Source organism: Pezoporus flaviventris, unplaced genomic scaffold, assembly GCF_033815535.1.
Source record: "Pezoporus flaviventris isolate CSIRO_AGI_PZ_B2104156 unplaced genomic scaffold, CSIRO_AGI_Pfla_v1 ptg000002l, whole genome shotgun sequence".
NCBI classification, from domain to species: domain Eukaryota; kingdom Metazoa; phylum Chordata; class Aves; order Psittaciformes; family Psittacidae; genus Pezoporus; species Pezoporus flaviventris.
Genome location: NW_026892550.1, coordinates 69,060,122 through 69,085,045, shown reverse-complemented (window position 1 = coordinate 69,085,045; position 24,924 = coordinate 69,060,122). Strand labels below are relative to the sequence as shown.

Here is a 24,924-nt window from a genome sequence, read left to right as displayed (position 1 = left end):
ACAAGGATTGTAGAAGCAGCGTCAGTAACTTTCTTGTCTCCTTGACTAGATAGTCACAGATATTTTCAAGACTAATACCCATTAGCGTTGCACTAAGATGGAGATTACGTCTAGTGGTCCATGTGCAAAGTTCAGTGGGGTGGCCCTTTTTAAAAGGATAGCAAGTTCGTTTGTCTTGTACATCAAGAGTAACTCTTTATCCCTGCATTTTTTGCTAACCAATTATGGTCTTCATAGTGTGAGGAGCGGTATTTGTAAAAGGAATTAAATGGAAGCAAGATATGTCAATACTTCAGAAGTCACTGAAAACTATCTAGCTCTGACCTTTCCTGTAAGATCAGGCTGAACCAGTGTTGCAGCTAAGCCAGAGAGAGTTGTCTAAATATTATCTTCTAGAATATAGTAGTTTAAGACTTTATAGACCTTTTCAGACAGGTTTTGGCTTGACTTCTCTAGTATTTGTATTGTACATACTTACAACTTGTAGGATTGACAGAGGTCCTTAGCGTTACTTGAGTGAAGCCTCTCCAAAACCAGTGATGAGAGGATTGGGATGTTTGTTAGTCCGATACTGTACTGACAGCTCATGGTAAATAGGAAAATCTGAAAAGCTCTATGTACTAAAAATTACAAATTTCAGAAAGAAGACAAATGACATCTAGAGGAAAGAAAATAAGAGGTCATTTGTCAAATCCAGATTTTGCAGCAGTGCAGGATGTTTGTGGGGAAACTAACTTCCTATGTGTACCACCTTATGCACAATAAGATGTGAGAGCATTTATCAGAATAGCTGGGGATCTGGTTATCAGCCATTATTTTCCTTCTAACTTCTAATATATACTCAGAATTGCTTACCAAGAATCAACCTGCTAATGGTCTCATTAGTTAATGAAACATGATTCAAAATTAGAGGGCTGATTATAGGAATAATAAGAGAACAACCAGGAACTGATTAAATAGATGGAAAATTGATTTTGAGATCTGTAATTAATTCTAGGGAAGTTTGAACCATAAATAGCTTGGAGCTACTGCAGTCTTCCTGTAGGCAGTGAATCTCATAGTGAACTCTAGCTGTCCTGCTCCAATTTCCTGTTACTCTAAGCTGGCTATCACTTTTCCCTTTATCTTAGATATATGGTAACTTATTCATGCAGTATATGAACTACCTTAACACAGAAGGATTTTGTTTGGGTAGTAATCCCTAACCGGAAAGGTGGCGTGTATACAGTTTGGATTTAACAAAAAGAAAAACACACAAATGAGGAAAATTTCCACCCACTCTGGACCCCAGCTGTGCACGTACCACCTGTGCTGTTCAAGTTGTTCTGCCTCAAACGTTGTTAACAAAGTTTGGTTTTCATTATGGACATTCATAGTTTGATGACACTTTTTATCCAGGGTACAAAATATGATACTTTTGTATAGACACCTGGAGAATCTTTCACTCCACAGCCATAGCCCCAGGAGGTCACACCATACACAACCCAGCTTCCCCCTGGACGTTCACACATCAGTGGACCCCCACTGTCTCCTTGACAGCTATCAACACGTTTCTGTTCCTGGACATTTCCAGCACAGAGCATTCTTCCTGTGAATCTTCTTTTGTAACGTTCTTCGCATACCCTCTTGGGGAGTAAGGGGATGGCAGCCTGTTGTAATGTTCTTGAATAAGCACTTCCTGAAAAGAGGATCAGAATTATTCTCTCGTGATGGTTGCTCTTGGAAACATAGATGTGGTTCAATCCAATTTTTGCTGTCAGTCATTCACACTGTTTGTTACTAAGTAAAATGGCTGTAAACAAGACCAAATACTGAAAAATATCTACTGTGCATTAAATATAATACCGAAATACTATATAAATAGTGTAAATATGGTATATAGATTTTTTTTTTTTTAAAAAAGGCATAAAATTTAAAGGTGGTTTTACTCCTTCTGCCCACTGGATATGTCCAAGACTGGGGTCTTTTTGTTCCAAACACACTTTGTCTTCTACAAAAATATATGCCTTAATACCTAAATGGAGAAGTTACTTTTGGGAGTCTTAAGCAGTAGAGACTAAGGCTGTATATATACTTCATTTTTAGGTCACCAATTCTAGCTCAGTCTAACAGGTGCTGCATCCTCTGTTGGCTTCCAAGTGGACCATCCAGGTAACCATCATGCTTACGCCCTGTAAGTACACACAGTCTTGCTTGTCATCTCAACTGAGAAGCTAACATAGAATCATAGAATAGCTAGGGTTGGAAAGGACCATCTAGTTCCAAGGATCATCTAGTTCCAACTGCCCTGCCATGAGTAGGGACACCTCACACTAAACCATGCCACCCAAGGATCTGTCCAACCTGGCCTTCAACACTGCCAGGGATGGAGCATTCACAACTCCCCTGAGCAACCCATTCCAGTGCCTCACCACCAGTAAAGAACTTCCTCCTTATATCCAATCTAAACTTCCCCTATTTAAGTTTGAACCTGTTACCCTTTGTCCTGTCACTACAGTCCCTAATGAAGAGTCCCTCCCCAGCATCCTTATAGCCCCGCTTCAGATACTGGAAGGCTGCTATGAGGTCTCCACACAGCCTTCTCTAGGCTGAACAGCCCCAGCTTTCTCAGCCTGTCTTCATATGTGAGATGCTCCAGCCCTTGATCATCCTCATGGGCATCCTCTGGACTTGTTCCAGCAGTTCCATGTCCTTTTTATGTTGAGGACACCAGAACTGCACACAACACTCCAAGTGAGGTCTCACAAGAGCAGAGTAGAGGGGCAGGATCACCTCCTTCAACCTGTTGGTCACTCTCCTTTTGATGCAGCCCAGGATACGGTTGGCTTTCTGGGCTGCGAGCACACACTGAAGCTGGCTCATGTTCATTTTCTCATTGACCAACACCCCCAAGTCCTTCTCTGCAGGGCTGCTCTGAATCTCTTCTCTGCCCAACCTGTAGCTGTGCCTGGGATTGCTCTGACCCAGGTGTAGGACCTTGCACATGGCATGGTTAAACATCATCAGCCCACCTCACAAGTGTGTCAAGGTCCCTCTGGATGGCATTCCTTCCCTCCAGCGGATCAACCGAACCACACAGCTTGGTGTCATTGGCAAACTTGCTGAGGGCGCACTCAATCCCACTGTCCATGTCAGCGACAAAGATGTTGAACAAGACTGGTCCCACCACTGATCCATGAGGGACACCACTTGTTACTGGTCTCCAGCCAGACATTGAGCCATTGACCACAACTCTTTGTGTGCAGCCATCCAGCCAGTTCTTTATCCACCGAGTGGTCCTCCTATCAAATTGACGTCTCTCCAGTTTAGAGACAAGGATGTTGTGTGGGACAGTGTCGAATGCTTTGCACAAGTCCAGGTAGATGACATCAACTGCTCTACCCCTGTCCATCAATTCCATAGGCCCATCATAGAAAGCCACCAAATTGTTCAGGCAGGATTTCCCCTTAGTGAAGCCATGCTGGCTATCACCAACCACCTTGTTTTTCATGTGCCTTAGCATGCCTCCCAGGAGAATCTACTCCAAGATTTTGCCAGGCACAGAGGTGAGGCTGACTGGTCAGTAGTTCCCTTGATCTTCCATTTTCTCCTTCTTGAAAATGGGGGTTATATTTCCCTTTTTCCAGCCATTGGGACCTCCACCTACCTGCCATGATTTTTCAAATATGATGGCCAGTGGCTTTGCAACTTCATTCGCCAGCTCCTTCAGGACCCACAGATGAATTTCATCAGGTCCCACGGACTTGTGTACATTCAGGTTCTTAAGATGGTCTCGAGCCAGATCCTCTCCTACAGTGGGCCTAGGATCTTCATTCTCACAGTCTGCCTTCCAAGACTTGGGTGGTGTGGTCAGAGCATTTGCCAGTGAAGACTGAGGCAAAGAAGTCATTAAGAACCTCAGCCTTCTCCAAATTTGCAATGTACCTATAGAATCCCTTCTTGTTATCTTTCACATTCTTAGGCAAGTTTAATTCTAACTGGGCCTTAGCTTTCCTAACCTGGTTCCTAGCTTCCAAGACAACATCCCTGTATTCATCCCAGACCGCCTGTCCTTCCTTCCACCTTTTATACCCCCCTTTTTTCCCTTGAAGTTTCCTCACCAGCTCCTTATCCATCCAAGGACGTCTCTGCGCTTCCTTCTAGTTGCAGCACTCCTGAGCTTGTAGCAGGTGATCCTTGAATATCAACCAACAGTCTTATTTAGCTCTTATTGAGCCAAAGTGTGCTCTGATAGAAATTGGTAGTATTGTTTGAATCTTTTACAATCCTAGTAACTTCTAAGTACTAGAGTACTAATGGGACTCCTGACCAAAAGGAATCTTTAATTTGTGGGAGTGACCAGAACCTGTCCTTTGGTTTTCTTTATCTGTAGTGAATCCTGCATTGTATAAGCAGTGCTTTTCTTATAATTAGTCAAGATTGAAATAATTTGCCTGTTTTCTATAACTTGCACCTCTTTTTCAGTTGGAAACATTGGAAATTGAAGTCAATGTGGTTTTTTTTTCAATTTCCAAGTAAAATCTTAATACTTGTAATTATGATTCATATAGTAAGTGCAAAATTTCAGCTGAGGTGCTGTGATGATGTAATTTCTTACCAAATTATTGTAGTGGTTAATGTTTCCTTAAGTAGATGTCCTAAGTTAAAAGTATTGCAGAACTTTCAGTGAGTTGTGTACAAAGCTAGGCAGAGCCAGGCAATGTATTAGCAATTGTTATTAGCAAAAAAAGCCACCCTACAAGTCATATCTTCCATAGCATAGAGCAGTGCCCCAGATATCTGGGCCCACAGAGTAATGCGTGTAAAGAGGAAGAACTAATATTTGGCCTTGCTGCCTTGTCTCCTTGCCAGTTTGAATGAGTCCACAGAACAAAGGCTCAAGCTTGGTTGCCGACTTGTGCTGTATTCAGCACCATAAAAACATGAAAGTAAACCATGGTTATTAATTTCTAAAACAATTAAAGGACAAAGACCTTCTAAGAGGAAGGATCTTGTACTGACCTACAGAGTGCCTAGTTTGTTCCAGAAGTCTGGATTGCAGACTGCATTGTGGATCTTGTAAATTTTGGCAAGATGTTCTCTTAATTTAAATCAAAACTGCTGATTGAAAATGTCAATGGTAACAAGGGAGACTAAAAATGTTATTTGAAATTCTATGATTTGAATGTTTTCTGTCCATTTTATATTGAAGTAGGGTACTTTAAATAACCTTTTTCAAGTATTCATTGTACTTACCTTAAAACTCCTAACTATATTAGAGCTGTTATGTTCTGAGGCAGGGAGTGATAAGCTGCAGTGCAGGGTGTGCCTGGCAACAAATCAGCTTTTCTTTGATCTTTGTCAATCTTAATGAGGCTATTTTACTGACTGGTTCTGTGCTTTAGAGTGACATGGTTAATTGCTACTTTTCAAACACAAACTAAATTCAGTAAATGGAGTGCTGTCATTTCTGTTTAAGGATCAGGAGAGAAAATATCCCCCTATATAAAGACAGTTAAATTGTTCCATTTGGAGCATTTTCTTATTTTAAGTATTTGAGTTTGGGGTTTTGTTTGTTTCTGTTTTGTTTAAATAAGCAGCCTCAGGTAATGCGATCGGTGCATAGAAATCATTAATGCAATTGGTGCATAGAAATCATTAAAACATTTTTACCTGTGTCACCCCATCCAGTGATATAACAGTTGGGAGCAGTTTTCTGTGGTCTCTCTCTTCTTAATGGCAAACAAGCAGGTAAGACATGGGAACTGAATCTGGCACACCGTTCCTCTGGCCCCTGTAGCCTCACCAATGCAATGTCATAGTCGCTGCTGTCAGGCCTGTACTCTTTATGCATCACAATCTGTTGGACTCCAGTTTCTTCCTCGTACTCTTCTGGTACCAGTGTGTGATAGTCTCCAACTCGCACAGCATAGTTCCGAGTGATGTTGCCGTACCTAAGATTGAGGTGAAAACAAATAGGGCTGGCTTACGCAAAGTTAGACCCAAAGCATGCAAACACATTTGATCAGAGTCTTTATTGCTCATATAAATAATGATACAAAAGGGGGTTTTAAAGAGTGGAAAAGCTTTCTCAGGTGTTTAGATTGACATTCATAATATGTCAATATAAGGATATAAATAATATAAAAAACCCTTTTCCTAAAGTTTCAGGTTGGGCTATATTCCTTTTTGTGTATTTTTACGGGTGAGGTTTCTTATGGCCATCTGCCATGACTGGCATTTATTTCAAAGATACAAGCAAGGTGTTCATTATAAATGTATTTAGCAAGGGTAATGTAAACGGCCAGTAAATATAATGAAAGCGTGAGTACTAACATCATTGTGATGCTCTAAATAATTACTGAAATGAAAACCGTGTTCAGGCTTGCTTTGTTTTACATTAACTGAAGTAAGGAATTAGTTGTAGACTACATTTGTGGCATTTAAGGAACACTAAGGAGTTGTAGACATCATTTTTTTAGGAAAACAAAGCCTATGTGCATCACAAGCACCAACTGTCAAGTGACAGAACACCTGTAAACCTTACGATTTGTTTTGCACCTAATATGACTCCAGTTTCTTTCACATCATAGACTAAATGGTAAATACCTTAGAGATTATTACTGTGGCTGAAATAATTTTCTGTGCATGGCTTTGGAGATTTCTGGAGCCCTTCTCAGGAAAATACAAACAAGACGGTACTGTTGGGTACATTTATTTATTTATTTTAAAATCTGGCTAAGCTAACCCAAATGTTTTTCCTTTGCCTTCTTCCTTTACCTCTTAGTCTTCAACAGGAAATGGGCAATGCATGTGCAGAAAATAGCCTACAGTTTTCTGTCACCTTCTAACCTGTCTTGTTCCTTTCATACTCTCCAGCAAAGTGCTGATCTCCATAGCTTACTAAAGCCTGCTTGATGAGCAGCAGAAAAAGGAAGAACATGACAGGCTTCTTCTGCACAATATACCACTGAATATTTCTTCAAATTGTGGATTGATTTCCCGGTTGCTTTCAAAGCTTTCTTTGCCATATTCTGCAAGACCTTCAGGTCTTCTATGAACAAAATCTCACTTCCAGGCTAGTAAGGAGAAAGAGTTTCAGGCTATGACCAAATACCTGTTCATTTTAAAATTACCTTCTATATAGGAAAACTAAAATAACTTGTATACCACAAAACTTTTTTCAGCTCTTCCATAGTAGTAGTCTCTGCGAAATACTTTCTAGTTACTGTATTTTCCTTGTGCTTGGAAATAAAAATTCTACAGAGCTGGAAGTGAAGAGATGCAATGGATGCAGACTTTTTAAAAAAGTATTCATACTGATTTTAGTCTCAGAGGGAGAACTGAGAAAAATTAAATTGTGTATTCTATCAAATACATTACTTCTTTGCTTCCTGAAAAAAATAGCTCAGAGCTTTTTTCGTGAATCAGAATGTTTATCTCAAAGGCATTTAAGAAAAAACCCTCTGTGTCACTGTGTCATTACTGATCTTTCTGTTTTGACTACAGAATTGCTAGTATTTCATAACTTACCACTGAACAAATTTTCATTAGGAATTTTCTATTAAGAAATTAGAGCCTGAATAGGAACAGAACATGAAACAAGGCAGAACCATGAATCTTGGCTTTCTAGGCATTCTGAATCCAGTCCCTGCAGTTTCTACAATATAGGTATTTCCTTGTAAGGATTTTTTAAAAACAAATACTTGAGTCTCACTTCCTCTTGCACTAGATGTCCCGTTCTCATTTCTAGGTCAGCATTTGTGGCTTTGCCAGTTTTAAAAGCTTGGTAGGACTTCACAATTTATTATTTTCCTGATAAAATAAACAGCAAAATTCCATGGATGTTGCCTTTAAGGAGATTCTTCAGAGTAAGAAAGGCTGTCAGATCTTAATTAGTTTTTTCAGTGATACATATCCATCTGTATTTGGCCATCTGAGGTGATATCAGTGAAATCTTAACTAAGTCCTGCACCCCTGTAGATAGTCTGTCAAATCCTTGCCCAAGAAGTTCTTCTCTGACTCTAATGAATCCCCTCCTGGGTCGTTGCCACACTTCTTTACATGAGAAAAGGCTAATCTTACTGTACTTTGCCAAGACACTTAGTATACTATTATCAGTTTAACTTATATTATTGTAACTCTGAGCTGTGATGTGGGAGCCAGTAAAAGTATTCTGGCACTGGCTAGAAAACAGTGTTGTGGTCTGATCTGGGACCTTTAGTGCGTTTCTTTTTTGTTGTTTTTTTTTTCTGCCATCTGTTTGGCTTTCCTTAATAGAGAAAGGAATAAGGCTACATGCATCTTTAGTAGGTTAAAATACTGTATAGTATAGGCATTACTTAACACAGATTTATTTGAGTAGCATTTCTGTGAAGATGCCTTCTTATGAATATGTTGCGCATCTTTACAATAAAACACTTGGTACATATCAATACCAGTTTGTACTGAATAGGTTTTATGACTTGACTTGCTATTGTTTCTGGGAATTTTTAGAAACTATAATTATGAATTTAATTTATCATGTTTACATACAGATAGACTTGAAAGCAAATTATTCTGGCCACATGCAAAGATTTCCAGTAATGCTTTAGCAAAACCATAGCATTTAGACTTAGAAACATATTTTTATATAAATATGCAAAGTAAGGGGTGAAAGTATTTTTTATTCCTCTAGGTATGGAAAATTTCAGTAGAGAAATTAATCTGATTCCTTAGTTTAATCTTGTGTTCTGCAGAACAGTGCATCTGCAGTTTAATATTTATATATATTAAATGGAAATTTCTGTCTTCACATGGAGGCTATATAACCTCATAGATGGTGTATTTACCAGAACTATGACATAAAGGTTTCTGAATTGGTTGCAAGCAGGAGAAACTGCCAAATGAGGGCAAGTGCATTGATCGCTGTGGCCATCTTTTTAATGGAAGTAACCTTAATGTTGATTGTTTGATGGAAAGCATGCTCCTATGGTACAGAAAGCAGTTTGAATACACTCTGAAAACCAAACTGGCATACCCTGGTAGCTCATTTTTTTTTTTTGTGTAAGCCAATCAATGCATTGGTCCTCTGTGAAACTTGCAAAACAGGGGAATAAACCAAACCCAACTACAGAACTTTTTACACACTGACAGCCTATACCCCTCTCCAAAGTGGACAAGGTCAGTGTGGAGGCAGGCAGCTGAATGGTCAGGATGCACAGTATCAAACAGTCTTTCACTTTATACAAAATCTATTTATAAAACAGATGTAATGCTCAGAACATAAAAAGTGTAGTACACACTGGGATGTGTTATACAGCCAACAAAGTACTTCTTCAGTGTCTTGCCCAGGCCAAGATGGTTTGTCATCTTGGCTGATGAATGAGCCAACTATGTAGGACCTATTTTCCCCAGAGTAAATTAGAAAAAGAACAGTCCAAAAAAAACTTTAGTTACTATTGCAGTAAACGGCTGTGTTATTTTTATTTTAATTACTCTTACATGCAAAACCCCCACTAAAGTAAACAAAAGAGTTTTAGTTAGTGATGTCAGATACATTTTTCTGCTCAGATTTCATAACCACACAATGCACTCCACTCATGAATCAAAACGGTACAGCAGTCGAGCCCAGTATGTTAAGTAAAATTATGCTGTTTTCTTTGCCAGTTAAGCTACATTAAATGGTTTAATAATTTTTGCTGCAGTGATAGTTTGTAATTGTTCATCTCATTGCCTTTAAAAGCTATCATAAATAGGATTCTGTGCCCTAGAATGTATTGCTAGATATGATCTTTGAAAGTGATATTTTAACAAGGTGTGATACACATCTGAGTGTCATATTGGAATACAAATGTATCTTTAGCTATATATATATATATTTGACTGGCATAATTTGCCAATCTGACCTACAAGGTCACTGAAAATACTCTCTTGTAATTTAGATACACTTTTGGCTGTGTGCAGCAAACCACATATTAGTGCTATGCTGATACCTTCTGGATTCTGAAAGCTTTTTTACCTTCAGTAAATATTTGCCTAAGTTAACCAGTCTGTACACTGACATACATGGTTTGTGTATAGAAACAAACACAATGATAGTACTTCACAGTGGTGGATTAGGAATCTGGCTCTCAAGTCAAAAAAAGTAACTTTGCATGGTTTCTTGGGGCTTTTGGAGGGATTTTCATTTGTTGTTGTGTTTTTTTTTAATGTGCCTCTGCATTTAAGTTTATAGGTCTTACCCACAACATTAGCATCAGGGATTTACCATATTGTGTATCCATTATCTTTAACGCAATTTGAAGGCGAGAAGGGACTAGGGGAGTGGCGGGGGGAAGGGTTGGGGTTTTGTTGTTGTTATGGGGTTTTGTTTTCTGTTCTTAAACCTCATGGAAGTCAAGAGTAGGACAGTATCACAGAAGTGTTAAGTGTTTGTAATTTAGATGAGAAATGAACACACTTCCTTCCTAAACTAATGTAATAATGACAGGAAATAGACTTGTACTTGATACTTTGATTCATAACCCTAAGCATGAAGGGGAAGTTGTTTCTGACTATTGATAAGGAGGGCTCTCTTGTCAGCCATTTATCAGGCAGTCTAGTAGAAAACTTGCTGCTTCTATTTAATGTTGCATCCTTAATTTTGACAAAAGGAATAGTGTTCCATTTAATAGGTACCTGCTGTTTTTCTTGTGTTATGGATGATGGTCATTTAGAGCAGAATAATAAAGAAAGGAGATTGAGGAAAGCTTATCTTAACTAAAAGTACTGATTTAAAACATTTAATAGAATGAGAAGTGCTGCTTCTCATGCAAATGTCTAAAACTTTAATAGCTACAAGGCTTCTTGTGAGAAGCTTAATGAGTGGTCTTTGCCATATTTCTGTGCACATTCATACACATCAGGCTTTCTTAAACTGATTTTTTCATCTGTAGGCTATTGTATTTCTTCCCCTGTTGTAGCTGGTGTTAGTGAAATGCAGAAGTACTCTATTAGAGCATCAGTACAAAGGCAAAGTGTCTCAGGGCTCTCCAGTCTTCCTTACGTAGAAGTCACCTTCAAAATGGCAGAGAACCATCACACACACATCACATTTGAAGAGCAGAAGCAGAGGAGGAGTCTGACAGTTCTTCGTGGATGGTATTACCCCTTTGTTGGATGGCTGGTCATGCCTTGAAGCTCTAGTACAGCCTGGAAATGTTGACCTTAACACCTCCTAGAAGTTTTATTTCCCAGCCAACTGGAAGGTGGATTAGTAATCAGCCGCCATGCTAATATCATCCTGCTGCCCGTCAAGAAATGTACTGATACTGAAGGCACATCTGAATTCATCTCACCACTCATGCTGAATTTGAGAAAACTGAACTTTAATTCTGGTTTCTGGTGTCTTACTAGTAACTTGGTTCCGCTGTGCCCCAGGGTCCCTAATTCTCAAAATAAATTACCAGAACCATGTTGAAGTATGCCTGAGCATTCAGGAATGTATAAAGAAGCACTTAAAAAGAGTTACATTATTAGAACAGTACAATATTCATGTAACACCGTGTTTCCTCTATTGACATCACGATCATTATAATTTACTTTTTTCCTATGCTTAATATTTCAAATTATCCAAAGTTAATATTTTTTTGATGTATAGACCTGCGAATTCCCTACAGCTGTCAGAGCCACTCAGGGCAAAACTTAGTAATTAGATGGGTGGGTTATAAAAGGAAAAATAGCTTCAAGTAATTTTTGATCTTAAATTATGTCTGTGAAATTACAGTAATGCTTCTATACTACTGGCAAACAATTCTAATTATCATGCATAAAATTGTATTTAATTTTTATCCATAGTGCAGATAAGCTCACTTTTGTTATTTAAGCAGTGTTCCAGTTTCCAGGATATGAAAAATGGTATACTGTACTTTCTTTTTTCTGTCTCTGAAAAATATGTGAAGAAAGTGCCTGATCTGTAGATAGCCCTTGGAAACCTAGCCCCCTTTAAAATCACTGACATCATTAGGAAGTTCAGCCCAGTCTGTCCAATGTCAGCTTCGAATAAGATACTTTCTCTCTTTCACGCTAAATATTGGAAACACGATCCATAGGCTGGCTCTTGGAGTTGCATGCTTAGATCTAGGTTGCACAGTTTTAAATGCAGTATCTGGGGCAAAACAATACTTTGGTCCCTGAGAGCACACGTAACAGTTTGAGGGTAGCCTGTAACAGACCCACGAGTGACTGCACTGCTCTGGAAGTACCATGGTGTACAATGCTCCCGCCATGCTGCTGCCCGTCATGTGGTGTTCAGCAAAGTATCCAAAAGGGGCATGCTTTGGCAGCACATTCAGTAGTGACTTGAGGCTCCAGCTACATAAGCAAGTCACTGGGAAGAACAAATAATGTATTTTGTGGGGAGTGCTTCCTGTAGGAAAGCACTACAGCTGCAGCAGCGCAGCACAGTAGATACTAAATTGTTTCGCCAAACTTTGTGAAAGTGTTACTGAAGAGTTCCGTAAGGAAGATCTTGACTTGTACATGGAAAACATAACTGGCTTCCTGTGACCTCCCTTTTCCTTTCCTTGAGGAGGATCTTTGAGTTAAAACCAGAAAGGACTGCCTTGTTTTCAGGCCTTATTCAAAGGCTTTCTCAAGAGCTTAAGCTTCATCCTTCGATGCAATCATCCACTATGGAGATGATGAACAGGGCGATACGAGGCCACTGTCTATAAATTTCATTGGTAACAACTGAACTGCTTTCATAGTTCTACAGAAACAACTGGGAAATCATTTGAAGTAGGCAGAAATTTAACCAACTTTGACCATTTCCCCTTGAAATATTACCAAGAAAAGCCCTTAGTGTTTTTCATGAAACACGAAAAGATGTACATCTGGCTGTGAGCAAAGATAACGCTATCCATTCAAGCAAAAGTACATCTGACTTTCTTTTCAGTTATTAGTGTGGAAAAGTAAAGTCTCAAAGTTAAAACATTTGCAGCCCACTTGAGCAAATCCTAGCCAATATCCTCAAAACTGCAGTGCCATTCTGTGCTTTTATTCAAGCCTGTACTGCAGCCTTTTGTAAGGATTCAAATGAAATAATTGCTGTTGAAAGCTTAAAATACTAGATGACACCCAAAAGGATTCCAGTGTATTAGGGATTTTGTTTGTTTATATTTGGAGGGAAAAGAGGTTGCTTGGTAGTTCTTGTTTACACCAAGGGCCAGCTCTATGGAACAGTTTTCAGTGGGCTTGAACTGGAATGTTTTTGCCTATACCTAGAACAATGAAAGAGTGTGAAAATACACTTCAATATTGAAGAGAGAGCTACCTTTTAAAGCAATGTGCAGCAGTGAGGACCCAGCAGCTGCTGATAAGAGTAGCACCACACAAGAGTCTTCCATCACCATGAGAAGATTTCAGCCGGAGTGCAACCTGCCATGGCCATCCACCCCTACAGAGGACATAAGACATTGCATTCAGGGTACAGCAATGGAAAAAAGTAAGATAGCTTGTCAGTCATCTTGAATGTAAATCATGTTTAGTTTCTTTGACTGCCACAGCTTGCAGACTGTGTTACTTACGGAGTAACAGTTGAGAATGCTTTTATATTCCTGCAGTATTTAGAATTCCAGTTAACAATGGGGATAATTACTTTACAGATTCTTTGGGCATCCAGCACTCTGTTTCATCCCACTGTCAAATACTTTATTTTTCCCTTCTCAGATTGCATTCATCATGCCAAAAATACATTCTGTGGGTTCCTCACCAAATACCATCCAAGTCAACAAACCAGAAATTTCCTGTCAGTTTTTGAGGAAAGAAGGGAATTTCTTGAAAAGCTTAACCTAGCATCCTTCCCTGTTTGCGTTAGTATCTTTGTTGCTTCTGAGCTGTTTGAAAAGGGAAGCTGGCAAACAAAAAGGTCTAAAGCAACTGTAGAAACCACAAGGAGTAGAGTAGCACATCTTTTCAGTCTGTAATCATTTGGTTTGTATAGTAGATCTGGGATACATATTTGCAGGCTTATGAAGACAGGATGTATTATTTTTCACCATTTTAATTGATTAGCAAAATATGGAATCAGAGAGAAGGGAGAGGGAGAAAGATGCACCTGTAAGCAACAGCAACATCCAAAATAAGGTAGGCTTAGGTGTTTCTTGACTACTGTCAACCTGAATAGGTATGCTGGAGGGCAAGAACTGCTCCTATCCAGAATCCTGTCCAAGGTTGCCAGTGCCATATGTTTTAAAGGAAGTGAAGGAACTTACTTTTCATAAAGCATATCACAATTTAGACACCTTTAGTTTTGGAAGGTGGGGTTTAATATGTCTTTCCAAAATGGGGCAATTCAGGCAGTTTTGGATTTCCTGGTAGGTATCCTCTTCTTTGTCTTAAAGACTTCTTGTGAAGCGTGTCCTTTTCTGATACTGTTTGTATGTTCTTTTTTCTAATCATGAAGCATTTCTAAGTGCACTGTTGGAGTTCTCTCACCTCTTTGCTTCATCTGATGTCCCTGTGCTTATTTATTATGAGATCAAATTTCTGCTCCAACTTAATTGTGCAATCCATTATTTTGTCACCATTTCATTTCATCTAGGATTCTTTGTACACATATTCTGAGACAGTAATTCTCAATCTTCTTTTTCAGTGCAATGTATTGTTTATTTTTCTCATTTGTCTCTTTACTAAGCTAAGTAATCCTACTTTACTCTGTCTGACTGCATTAAATGTTTTTCTGGGCTCCCTCTTGTTCCTGTTCACTTAAGAGACAAGTTCACTCTGGCAGTGTCTTTTTTTGAAATGAATTGATTGATGCTGTGAATGTATTTTGAAATAGGTTGCACAATGGCATGTAAAAAAAAAAAACAAACTGTATTTTTTACAAATCCTTTTGTAAGATTCTGTGAATATATATTTTTCTGTGGTTACTCACAGCTGCTAAGATATAAAACTTATACTTCCTATCATAGCATTTAGTAATAGTAGCTGTAGTATTCAGCTAATATGTTTGTATCAACTAAATGTAAATATATTTTTAAAAGCTAAGAACAAAGTGTTAACAAAAAGCTTGGATTATAGCCATGTCATCATTGAGGCTTATTTTGTGAAGGGAATTAGGTCTTGGGCAGTAAATTATACCCAAGTGTCGTGGTAAAATCAGCTCTTCCACTCCATCTGGGAAGCTGCTCACTGAAGACTGGAGCAGCAACTTTCCTGGGAGGATCATCCTTAACCATTGTTTTCCTCTTCAGTTCACTCACCCGTTCCTCCAGAACTGAGGTAGGTTTTCTTTCCCACTTTCTCATGTCTTCTCCATGATCCTGCATATAAAACCATAGGGTGTCCCGTGGTGTGTATCTCCTACATTTTCTCTCTCAGGCAGTAGAGTACCTTCTGTTAATAGCTTAGAGATGGGTTGGTACACATTGGGAACTGGATAGATCGTCTCTCAGTTGGTTTGAACTCCTGGGTCAGGAGTTTTTCTGCAGCTGAAATGATGGAAGGGGTGAGATTGTCTTTGAATTCTCGGAGTTGCCGACTCACTTCATCCACTCTTGGTGATGCTACCTCAGTCCATGTCATTGATGCCAGTGAGTGGGCATATGATGATGGTGCACTCTGTGTAAGTTTCCACCAAATGGGTTGCATAACATTCAACTTCGTCTGGATCTATGGGTGTGTTCCCAGCATCTGGCCTACAACAGATCATCTCTAGAATGGTTGATTCCCCAGGGGCTGGATGCCTTTCTCTGTCATGGTCCACTGAGAGACACATAACATCTTCCTTGCAGGGATACCTTTCCTTCACAGCTGCTAAGAGCCACCTCCAAAGGCTAAGGGCTTGTTTCTCTTTTGCAATCGCTTTGTCAATTCCCCCTTCCCTAGCAAGTGATCCCAGCTGCTTGGCTTCCCTGCATTCTAGTTCATGAGCATTGGCCCCATTATCCCAGCATCCTGTGATGATGTGCTTAGCTGGAAGATGGCTGAAATCTTCTTGTGTATTTCGCAGCTTGGTTGAGGTCTGGGATCGAGAAGTTACCTCTTCTTCCTCTATTTCCTCTATTAATAACTCTCGTTCAGATGCCATCCCCTCTAGCACACACATTGGATCTTCATCTTTCTTCACTGCACTGGTTGCTGTTTGTGGCTCTCGTTTGCTCTTCCCCTTGCTTCTGGGGGCAACTGATATTGGCATGGATTGGTCCTTTGGTTCAGCTGCAGTGTCTATCACTGTGACTGGAGTGGCTGCAGTGTCTGCCACTGAGGTTGGTGTAACTGCTGTACTTGGGGGTTGAGTAGCTCCGTTTTCTGTTGCTTTGTCATCAGATCCAGAGACATTTTTTTCCACAGGCGCTCTGTAGGTGCAGGCCAAACCCCAGCACATTGTGGTCATTTGTCCCTCTCTGGGTATTGCCAGGACAACAGCACACCTCGTCTGACTGTTCTGCTAATTTTTCTGGATTTCACACTGTTCAAGGATGCAATTCCAAAGCACTGGAGGGGCCCACTGGCCCAGGTGCTTGCCCATACAATCCCACACACCCTGCCACTCATGACTGTCCAGTCTTGGGAAAAATCTCTTGGTCCTCTTAGATCATCATTTAACCTTAGACAATACCCAAGCCTAACCCTGCTTAACTTTCAAGATTAGATGAAGCAGGGCATTCTCAAGGTGGTATGGCCATGGGTAAAACACATGCTGTATTTGTGGCAACGTGCTGATTCCCAGCAAAAGCAGCAGGCAGGTTTCAAAGGTATCCAAAGGATATCCAAGACCTTTACAATTCTCAAATCCTGCTACATCAGTACATGAGCTATTAAGAAGGAGAAAATTAACTGTAAACCCATACCCAGGACACCAAGCCTTTTTTTGCAATACACAGAATCATAGTTAGGGTTGAAAAGGATCTTAAGATCACCTAGTTCCAACCCCCCTGCCATGGGCAGGGACACCTCACACTAAACCATCTCACCCAAGGCTCTGACCAACCTGGCCTTCAACACTGCCAGGGATGGAGCATTCACAACTTCCCGGGGCAACCCGTTCCAGTGCCTCACCACCCTCACAGTAAAGAACTTCTTCCTTATATTCAATCTAAACTTCCCCTGTTTAAGTCTGAACCCGTTACCCCTTGTCCTGTCACTACAGTCCCTAATGAAGAGTCCCTCCCCAGCATCCTTATAGGCCCCCTTCAGATACTGGAAGGCTGCTATGAGGTCTCTACGCAGCCTTCTCTTCTCCAGGCTGAACAGCCCCAACTTTCTCAGCCTGTCTTTATATGTGAGGTGCTCCAGTCCCCTGATCATCCTCGTGGCCCTCCTCTGGACTTGTTCCAACAGTTCCATGTCCTTTTTATGTTGAGGACACCAGAACTGACACAATACTCCAGGTGAGGTCTCACGAGAGCAGAGTAGAGGGGCAGGATCACCTCCTTTGACCTGCTGGTCACACTTTTGATGCAGCCCAGGATACGGTTGGCTTTCTGGGCTGCAAGCGCACACTGCCTGCTCATGTTCAGTTTCTCATCAACCAATACCCCCACGTCCTTCTCTGACATTTCTGCAGCATTCATAGCTCTCTTCATTCACATCCTGATATCAAGATATCCTTTAAAAAAAAAGTAAGCTGGCTTTTTTGAAAGTAAGAAATTCAACCCAATCAAGGACTAAACCCATAAACACTTAAAGGTCTTAACCAAATGCTGCAAGTATTTATCAGTGAATATTTTTTAATTTTCTACCAAATTTGCTCTGAAGAGAAAAATAAAACCACAAACTACAATAAAAACATAAATTAGGCAAGCTGCTTATGGCAAATACATGTTTTAGAAGCTTTATATTCAAAATTATTTGGTTTTACAAATTATTTACCGTAAAGAATTTTTCCCACCAATTATTCGCTTTTGTCGACGATGTAGTAACCTCAATCCACAAACAGAAGCAAGAGAATCTAAACCAGAAAGCGAGACATAGACAGCATTAAACTCAAAAGCAAAAGTAGTCAGTCTTTAACGACAGTTAACTAAAAAGCAACCATGAAGGCTGAAGTTATTCTGTGCTTCACAGGAGTTTTTAAGAAACAAATTTTACTTGGGGAATATAGACTGAATTCTCTGAGAATTTCTCTTAGAAATTCTTTGTAGCTGAGTTTGGGTTTTTTTTGACTGTGATCACAGAGCAATTTACACATTTGTGCTCTGCTTTTCAAGTTTAGGATTTTTTATAGAGTTCTTTGCTTCACATCATACCACATGTGTCTCAGTCCTCAGTTGAAGATACCATGCAAAGTTTAAAGTAACTGCATAAGTTTTTGCATTTTCATGTCCCATATACAACTTAAGAAACATGGCTGCTGCAAACTATGGCAGAGAAGTACCCCATATCATTTGAATCGTCTTTATGATACCTTTATTCACCTGGCACAGGGATAAGATCATAGAGTGTAAGCAGAGAGGATTTCCCAGCATTTCTGTGTCTGTAATTCTTTTCATATAATTGTTTGCTCTGTGATGTGGGAATGTTTACGTCTGTCCCTTCCTACCATGATGGTTCTCCATCCTAACCTGTTGGTCTTCCACTCACAGTGGGGCTTCACCTTTATTGCTGTTCCCTAGGGCCTTCTTGCTTAGGTGGTCACAAATCACTCCTGCATCCTCACTGTGGCGGCAGTTGTGAGTCCCAATGTTTTCTTTAATGCAGTCTGCCAAGGATCTCTCATTTCCTGTACATTTCACATTATCCACGTGGATTGGGCCTTTGCCTTCCCCAAAGTAAGCCATTGTCCTTGCTCTAGCCAGACCTCTGGAAATATAGTATATATTTTTTATTAAACATTTTGAGGTGTTATACTACATTTTACTCAACCAAAACATTTCAGTGAGTAGTGAAAGACATGGAGATTTCGTTCCAAGTCCTGTCACTGATTCACTTGATGGCAAATTTTGTTCTCATTGTCTCCATTACTCTGGTATGTAGAAGAAAAATAAGTGCAACAAAATTGCTGCAGTTCATTAATGTTTATAAAGTGCTTTTATGTATCCTGTTAGAAGGCACGATGCAAAGTATTTTCATTGCAACAGCATTACAAATATTTATAAACCAAAATATGTGAAAGCTGCTTTTTCATAATCTTTGTAATCTGGATATAAAACCAGCATCTGTGAATGCTAAAAATAATTTCTTCTTTTCTGATTCCATCATGAACTTCAAGGCCCAGAAGAAATTCCAGCTCATAAGTGCACATAACTGCAAAGTCGGGTTTGTAGAATGCAACTGTCTAGACATAGGGTCACCGAGATGCAGAGTTTCCAACAAGCCCTCCCAGTTTCTAAAACCTGATTTTAGATTTCTAAAATTTTGTCTTTCCCTAGTTATTCAGGGAACACGTGCTCTGTTGTAGCCTATAATCTTAATCCCCCATTTTGAGACTCATTGAGAATCCCAACACTGTCCTTGCAGTGATTTAAAAACATAAAGTGTTTGCATTTAATCATCTGAGGGAGACATCTAAAAAGCCAAAGAGGCTGAGGATGAAGCAGACTAAATTAATGATTTGGTGGAACATGTAAGGTCAAATTTTGTAATTTTGAAGCCATAGTCTACTATGACTTATAAATATGCTTTACTAAACAAATACCAGGCAATTTTAAAAAGGCATATATTATGCGTTCACTCATAATTTGAGGATATTTGCTTGCACAAATGTTACTTTGTGAGATACAGCAAACAGATAACATGATTTGTATTTCTTAAGCTTAGATTTCTTGACAGACTCAAGAGAAGACATTTCACTGCTTTCCTGTTGTATCCACTAGCACTTTGGATATTTTTCATCTCATATTAGTTTTGCTATTTATACGTTGTTGTATTTTTACTGGTCTTAGGTATCCAGAATATTTACCTCCTAAAAGAATATGTAATAACTATCATTAACTTGTGCTTTAGTTGACAGACTGTGATGTGCCTTTGGATATTAAAATTCTTCTTCCCAATTATGCTAGTTAATGAATACTTCTTTTGCAGACATATCCTTACGACTTCTTATCTGACTAGTATAAATACACTTTTCTAAAACAATGCCAAACTGGCAAGTTTTGAAAGGTATATGTTGGTGATATTTGGTTGCAGAAATTAACATTTTTAGATACAGTAAATGGATAGCTTGAGAAACACCTTAATGAGTTTTCTTACTTGTAGCCAAGCTGTCGACAGACCACAGCTGCATCCTTATCAGACCATCCATCATCACAAATCGTGCCCCACTGTCCATTGATAAAAATCTCTACACGTCCTTCCTTCTTATTCTCACCATCCATCAACCTGATGGGGGGACCTGGAAAAATTGTTGCTGTCAATTTAGAATAACAAATGCAAGAACTAGTACTTTAAGTCATTTTCATCACGTTCAGTGTATAGGGTCAAATGATGTTTATGTTTGACAAGCCTAATACCAGCTGTTACAGTAGTCATATTTTTTCTGGCTGGCAAAATAAATCAGTTTGTACGAATTGCAAGACAAATACAAAATAGTGCTCCATTTTGAACTTCATAATTCATCTGGTTCCTCCATTTTATACAAATAGGTGACATGGCTCAGAATTTGACGGCCATGGGCACACAGCAATTCTACCGCTAAAGGCAGCAAACACCTATCATATCTTTAATATGATGCCTATACAAGCTGGACAGGCTTTCCTTGCAGGAACTTTATGTGAGTGAATTTAACTGTATCTCAATTCATGAACGCATTCTCAAACTGGTTGCTACCACTTATCTTAACCTCTATCTCAGTAAAAAAGGGCAACATTGTGTTGAAGTTATTACTTAACGTCATGCATGCTGATCTGTAGCATCTTTTGTGTGACAGCATCATGTTCTACAGCATGTTATTCTAGCCTAATATGTGATTATTTTCTAATCAATTGAAATTGTTTATTCAGATATGTTCATGATACAAAATCCCACTAATATGGATTAGTCAGACATTCACTCAGTGCTTGGCTTGTAGTTAAATTTTGAATCATTGGGCAAAGTACTAACTGGATTCTTTCTTACTAAAACTCCTTTGTAGCAGGCGAGCAATGCAAGTAGCCTTAAAACAGTTATGAATTCCTTTGAGGCCTCTTTATAATGTTTAAGTGAGAATCGCCTTCTAAATCTTCTAATATGTCATACTTTACAATCCTTAGTACACTAATCAGAGTTTCTTTTCAGAATAGTTGGAAAGACTGTCCTCATTCTTCTAACCTGTTTCTAATCTTTTCTAAATCAGTTAGGATAAGAAATTACTTACCTATGCTCTTAATTTTGAGACATTTCTGTTTGCTATTTAATTCAGATTCATTTAGGGTATGAGTAACTTTTGTACACCAAACCTTATTCTGGATCAGAGCTAGTTAAATATAACCTAATTAATTAATTAAAAAAGGAAAGATTTGAAAACAAAATTCAAGTCTCTTTGCTTCAAATGTTATTTAAAGCATGTTGTTTATACTGGAGTTCATACTGTCAGGAAATCTACATGAATTAACTTCAACAACTTTCTGGTTTAGGTGCATTGTTATGATCTTACATAGTAAACAAGTGTTGTAGTTATTGTAGTGTATTCTATTTCACTTTTCCTTAATGTTTCTTAATGTCCATATCTCCTCAGGTCATCCCTAGAGGGCTTTTTCAAATGCTGGAAAGTAAATGGTAGCAACAGTCTTTGTCCACTTTCCAATCAGAAGTCTCGTAGGAAATGTCAGATTCACTGTCTTCATTTTGTTGTTGAAATTATGTGTTACTCTGGAACAAGATGATTACCCAGCTAGAAGCATATAAACTTATGATCATGAAATTAATAAAACTTTCTCGTAATGATGAATGTGTGAGAATGTTAACATATTGATGCATTTAACTGTTAACTTTAAATGTTAACATATTGATGCCTTTAACTGAACCAAACCTCCTTCAGATAAGATTACCTTTTTTAGGAATTTCAACAAAGCAGCACAGATGGTTCACGTTTGTAAAGACAACAGTCATTGAATTCCTGTTACATTTGGTCTGAGAAAATTCTGTCTACCAAATATAATTTGACATCATCTACACATAATGGAACTGTACTGCAACATAAAGCATTCATTGGATTGTGAGAGGTCAAAAGGTTATAAAGAAAAAGACTATAAAGAGGGGAGGACCAGAAAAGTACATGTGGAAGTGCTGAGTGTTGTTACAACAGTTGGCAGTGTCTTGCAGTGAATCCATGCCTTAGTTTGCAGGATAGACCTTCAGTCTGTAATTTCTAGAGAACTTCAGGCACTCGGGCGTACAAATCCACTGCATTTCAGTAGAAGCTGTGGCTCTAACTCCACTAGTTATCATTCTAAATTCAGACTCGACTAAAATATACTCAGATAAACTGAAGACTGTCAGCAATGATTTTGTAAAAGGCTACCTGCTGTTACAGGTTACAGTTACAAACTTTGTAGGTAGTAAATTTTAAAAATGAACCTTCTTAAAATCACTGAGCAACCCCTTGTTCTCTTGTAAGAACTGTGCATATCTGATAGCCAGAATCCTTGTTTAATTATTACATGTGGACTTGGGAATCTTTGGCATTCATTTGCATATATTTTATTCTACAGTGCCAGTATATAATTAGCCCACTTACCCAAGCACAATATAAATGATAGGCAATCCTCATACAGAAATAATTTCATGCTTCTCACCCTTCCTTTTTGCTTTCTTTGAACTTACCTTCTTCCTCCATACCTCTTTTTTCAGATTACTTGAATGTAAGGCAGATATACTACTGATTTATATTCCTCAGTGCTAGTGTATGTCTCCAACTTTTGACAGCATGAGAGAGTTACTTAGAACTTGGAGAGCACTGAGTGAAATGAGGTATACCATTAGGAACTGCTGAATAGGTCTAAAATCTAATGAATACTGAAATCTCTGTAATCTGACTTTGTTACAAATTTGTGTCTATCTTTAATGCTCTGGTTGTCTATGTTCCTTTAAACAAAGCTTGATTCAGGAGGAAAAGTGAGCTTTTTTTTACCTTCCCTTCTTTACACACATCTGCCAAATATTAACTTTGAGCATCTTTAAGTATACTATACTTTTCTCAAATCTGCACCCACCACAATACTTATGCTGTGACTTTAACAAAGAGGTGCCTTACCGAGTGTGAGCTTATGGTTGTCATTATCTGGATGGCAAATAAGTCTGACGTCCTCGTGATGGTTGCAGTCATGTTTTCCCCACTCTCTCCATGAGCATTGCAGGAGGTTTGTCTCCTTCCCTGAGCAGCTGACATCATCTAACCAGATGGGCCCAGAGCTTCCTTCTGAGTAGCTCTCTGGGGCATGTTTTCCATACCTGCATAACATATAGGTAACGTTTTGGTCCAGAGTGGTAGGATGAGGAGTCATACTTAAGCACTAGAAAGAAAATGATTTATTTCTGAAGAAATAAAGGTTTCTCGAGTAGTACCAGTAAATAGTTTTAACTGTGACAGAACAGGTTCAGTCAGTATTACATTCAATGGGAACACCATGTTGCTTCCTTGGTGATGCTTTTTTTTAAGAAATTATCATTACATTAATACAAACTTGTGAGTGTAATACCTTTGATTAAGGCCTCCCTCCAACCAAGCATATGGCTGAATCACTGACTTTTCAGACTTAAAGCATGTTCTTAGTATTATATATACACTTAAATGCCACAGTCTGAGGAAAATGAGACAAAATTTTTTTTGAATGTGAGCTCTTATAACCTGAAGGCAAGACAACAATCATCTAGCAAGAGTGTATCTTTGTAGCCACAGCCAGTAGAAAAGTAGTGAAGGGTGAATCTCTAATGAGATTTTTTTCTGAAATATGCTTCTCGATACGTATCAGTGTTACACTGCCAGACTGCGGGGTTTTCTGTGCTAGTTTCAGAAGGAATTACACCTTGAAAGTGTCTGTGATTTGTAATTGCTGTTCAACAAGGAAAGACTTTGGCGAATCAATTTTTTACAGGCAAAATAGAACAAATAATTTTTTCTCTATAACATATGCATAACATATGCATAACATATGCATATCTCTATAACATATGAATATACATATAACATCTCAGCCAAAAGGATGATTGGAAGGAGATCAGTGAATAAAGGCTGCTGAATCACAACCTCAGTTGAAGCTTTTTCTTCTACCTAAACTAAGGCCATATTACCTCTTTGAGGCTGAGGGAAGTAGGCTTTAAGGGATTTTAACTCAGTTTCTATGAAGCACTCAGCTAATGTTAAAGAAACAGACTCTTGTATAATGCAGGGTTCATCTAAATGTTTGTCATCATTACCAAGTCAAAGAGTCATACATCTAATATCAAGTAATCTTACTTAAATCCCAGCTGCCGGCAAACCACTTGTGTATTCAGCTCTGTCCACCCATCATCGCAGATTGTGCCCCACTGCCCAGTATAATAGACCTCCAGGCGTCCCTCATGATTGCCTTTCCCACTTGCTAGTCTTAATGCACCATCTGTGTCATTAACAATTAAGGAAAAACAAAAACAAGAATCAGTTTTTCTTGGGTCCAGTCATTGTTCTAAGCCAAAATTAGTAACATTGCCTTTACTGCATATGAACAGAATATTAGACTACCACATCTAGTGCTGATCACTAGGTGTCGTTTAATGACAAGCTGAGATATGCCATAAAGCCAGACAGCTGTGAAGTATTGCATAATGCAGTTGCTCAATTGCAAGAGAGCTAGCACAAGATACTGGTCTCCTAAACCCTTATTACATGCCAAGTCCACAGGAGTGGGCTCTGATTATGTGATTTTGCTTTGTAAACACCTTATATTTTTCTTTATGTATTCTGTTATTTTCTGTTGCTTTTATGCTGAAATACTAACTGCCATTGGTAGATGTGATACACATTTAAGGCATGTCTCACATAGTAAGTGGCAGTTAGTGTATTACTGAGGAACCAAGGCTTTG

At 38.9% G+C, this 24,924-nt stretch overlaps 1 protein-coding gene across 1 annotated transcript in view; it reads right to left on the bottom strand.

Moving 5' to 3' along the window:
* Positions 1–755: 755 nt before the first annotated feature.
* The window catches only part of PRSS12 (serine protease 12), a 40,746-nt gene continuing 16,577 nt past the window's right edge, over positions 756–24,924 (bottom strand). The window contains exons 6-13 of the mRNA XM_061443016.1: positions 24,320–24,461; positions 23,117–23,313; positions 20,137–20,278; positions 18,542–18,747; positions 17,818–17,896; positions 13,274–13,396; positions 5,653–5,933; positions 756–1,678 (exon numbers count right to left, since the gene is read on the bottom strand). Of these exons, the coding sequence (XP_061299000.1) occupies positions 1,371–1,678; positions 5,653–5,933; positions 13,274–13,396; positions 17,818–17,896; positions 18,542–18,747; positions 20,137–20,278; positions 23,117–23,313; positions 24,320–24,461 (1,478 nt within the window). The 3' untranslated portion in view covers positions 756–1,370. The remainder of the gene's footprint in view (positions 1,679–5,652; positions 5,934–13,273; positions 13,397–17,817; positions 17,897–18,541; positions 18,748–20,136; positions 20,279–23,116; positions 23,314–24,319; positions 24,462–24,924) is intronic.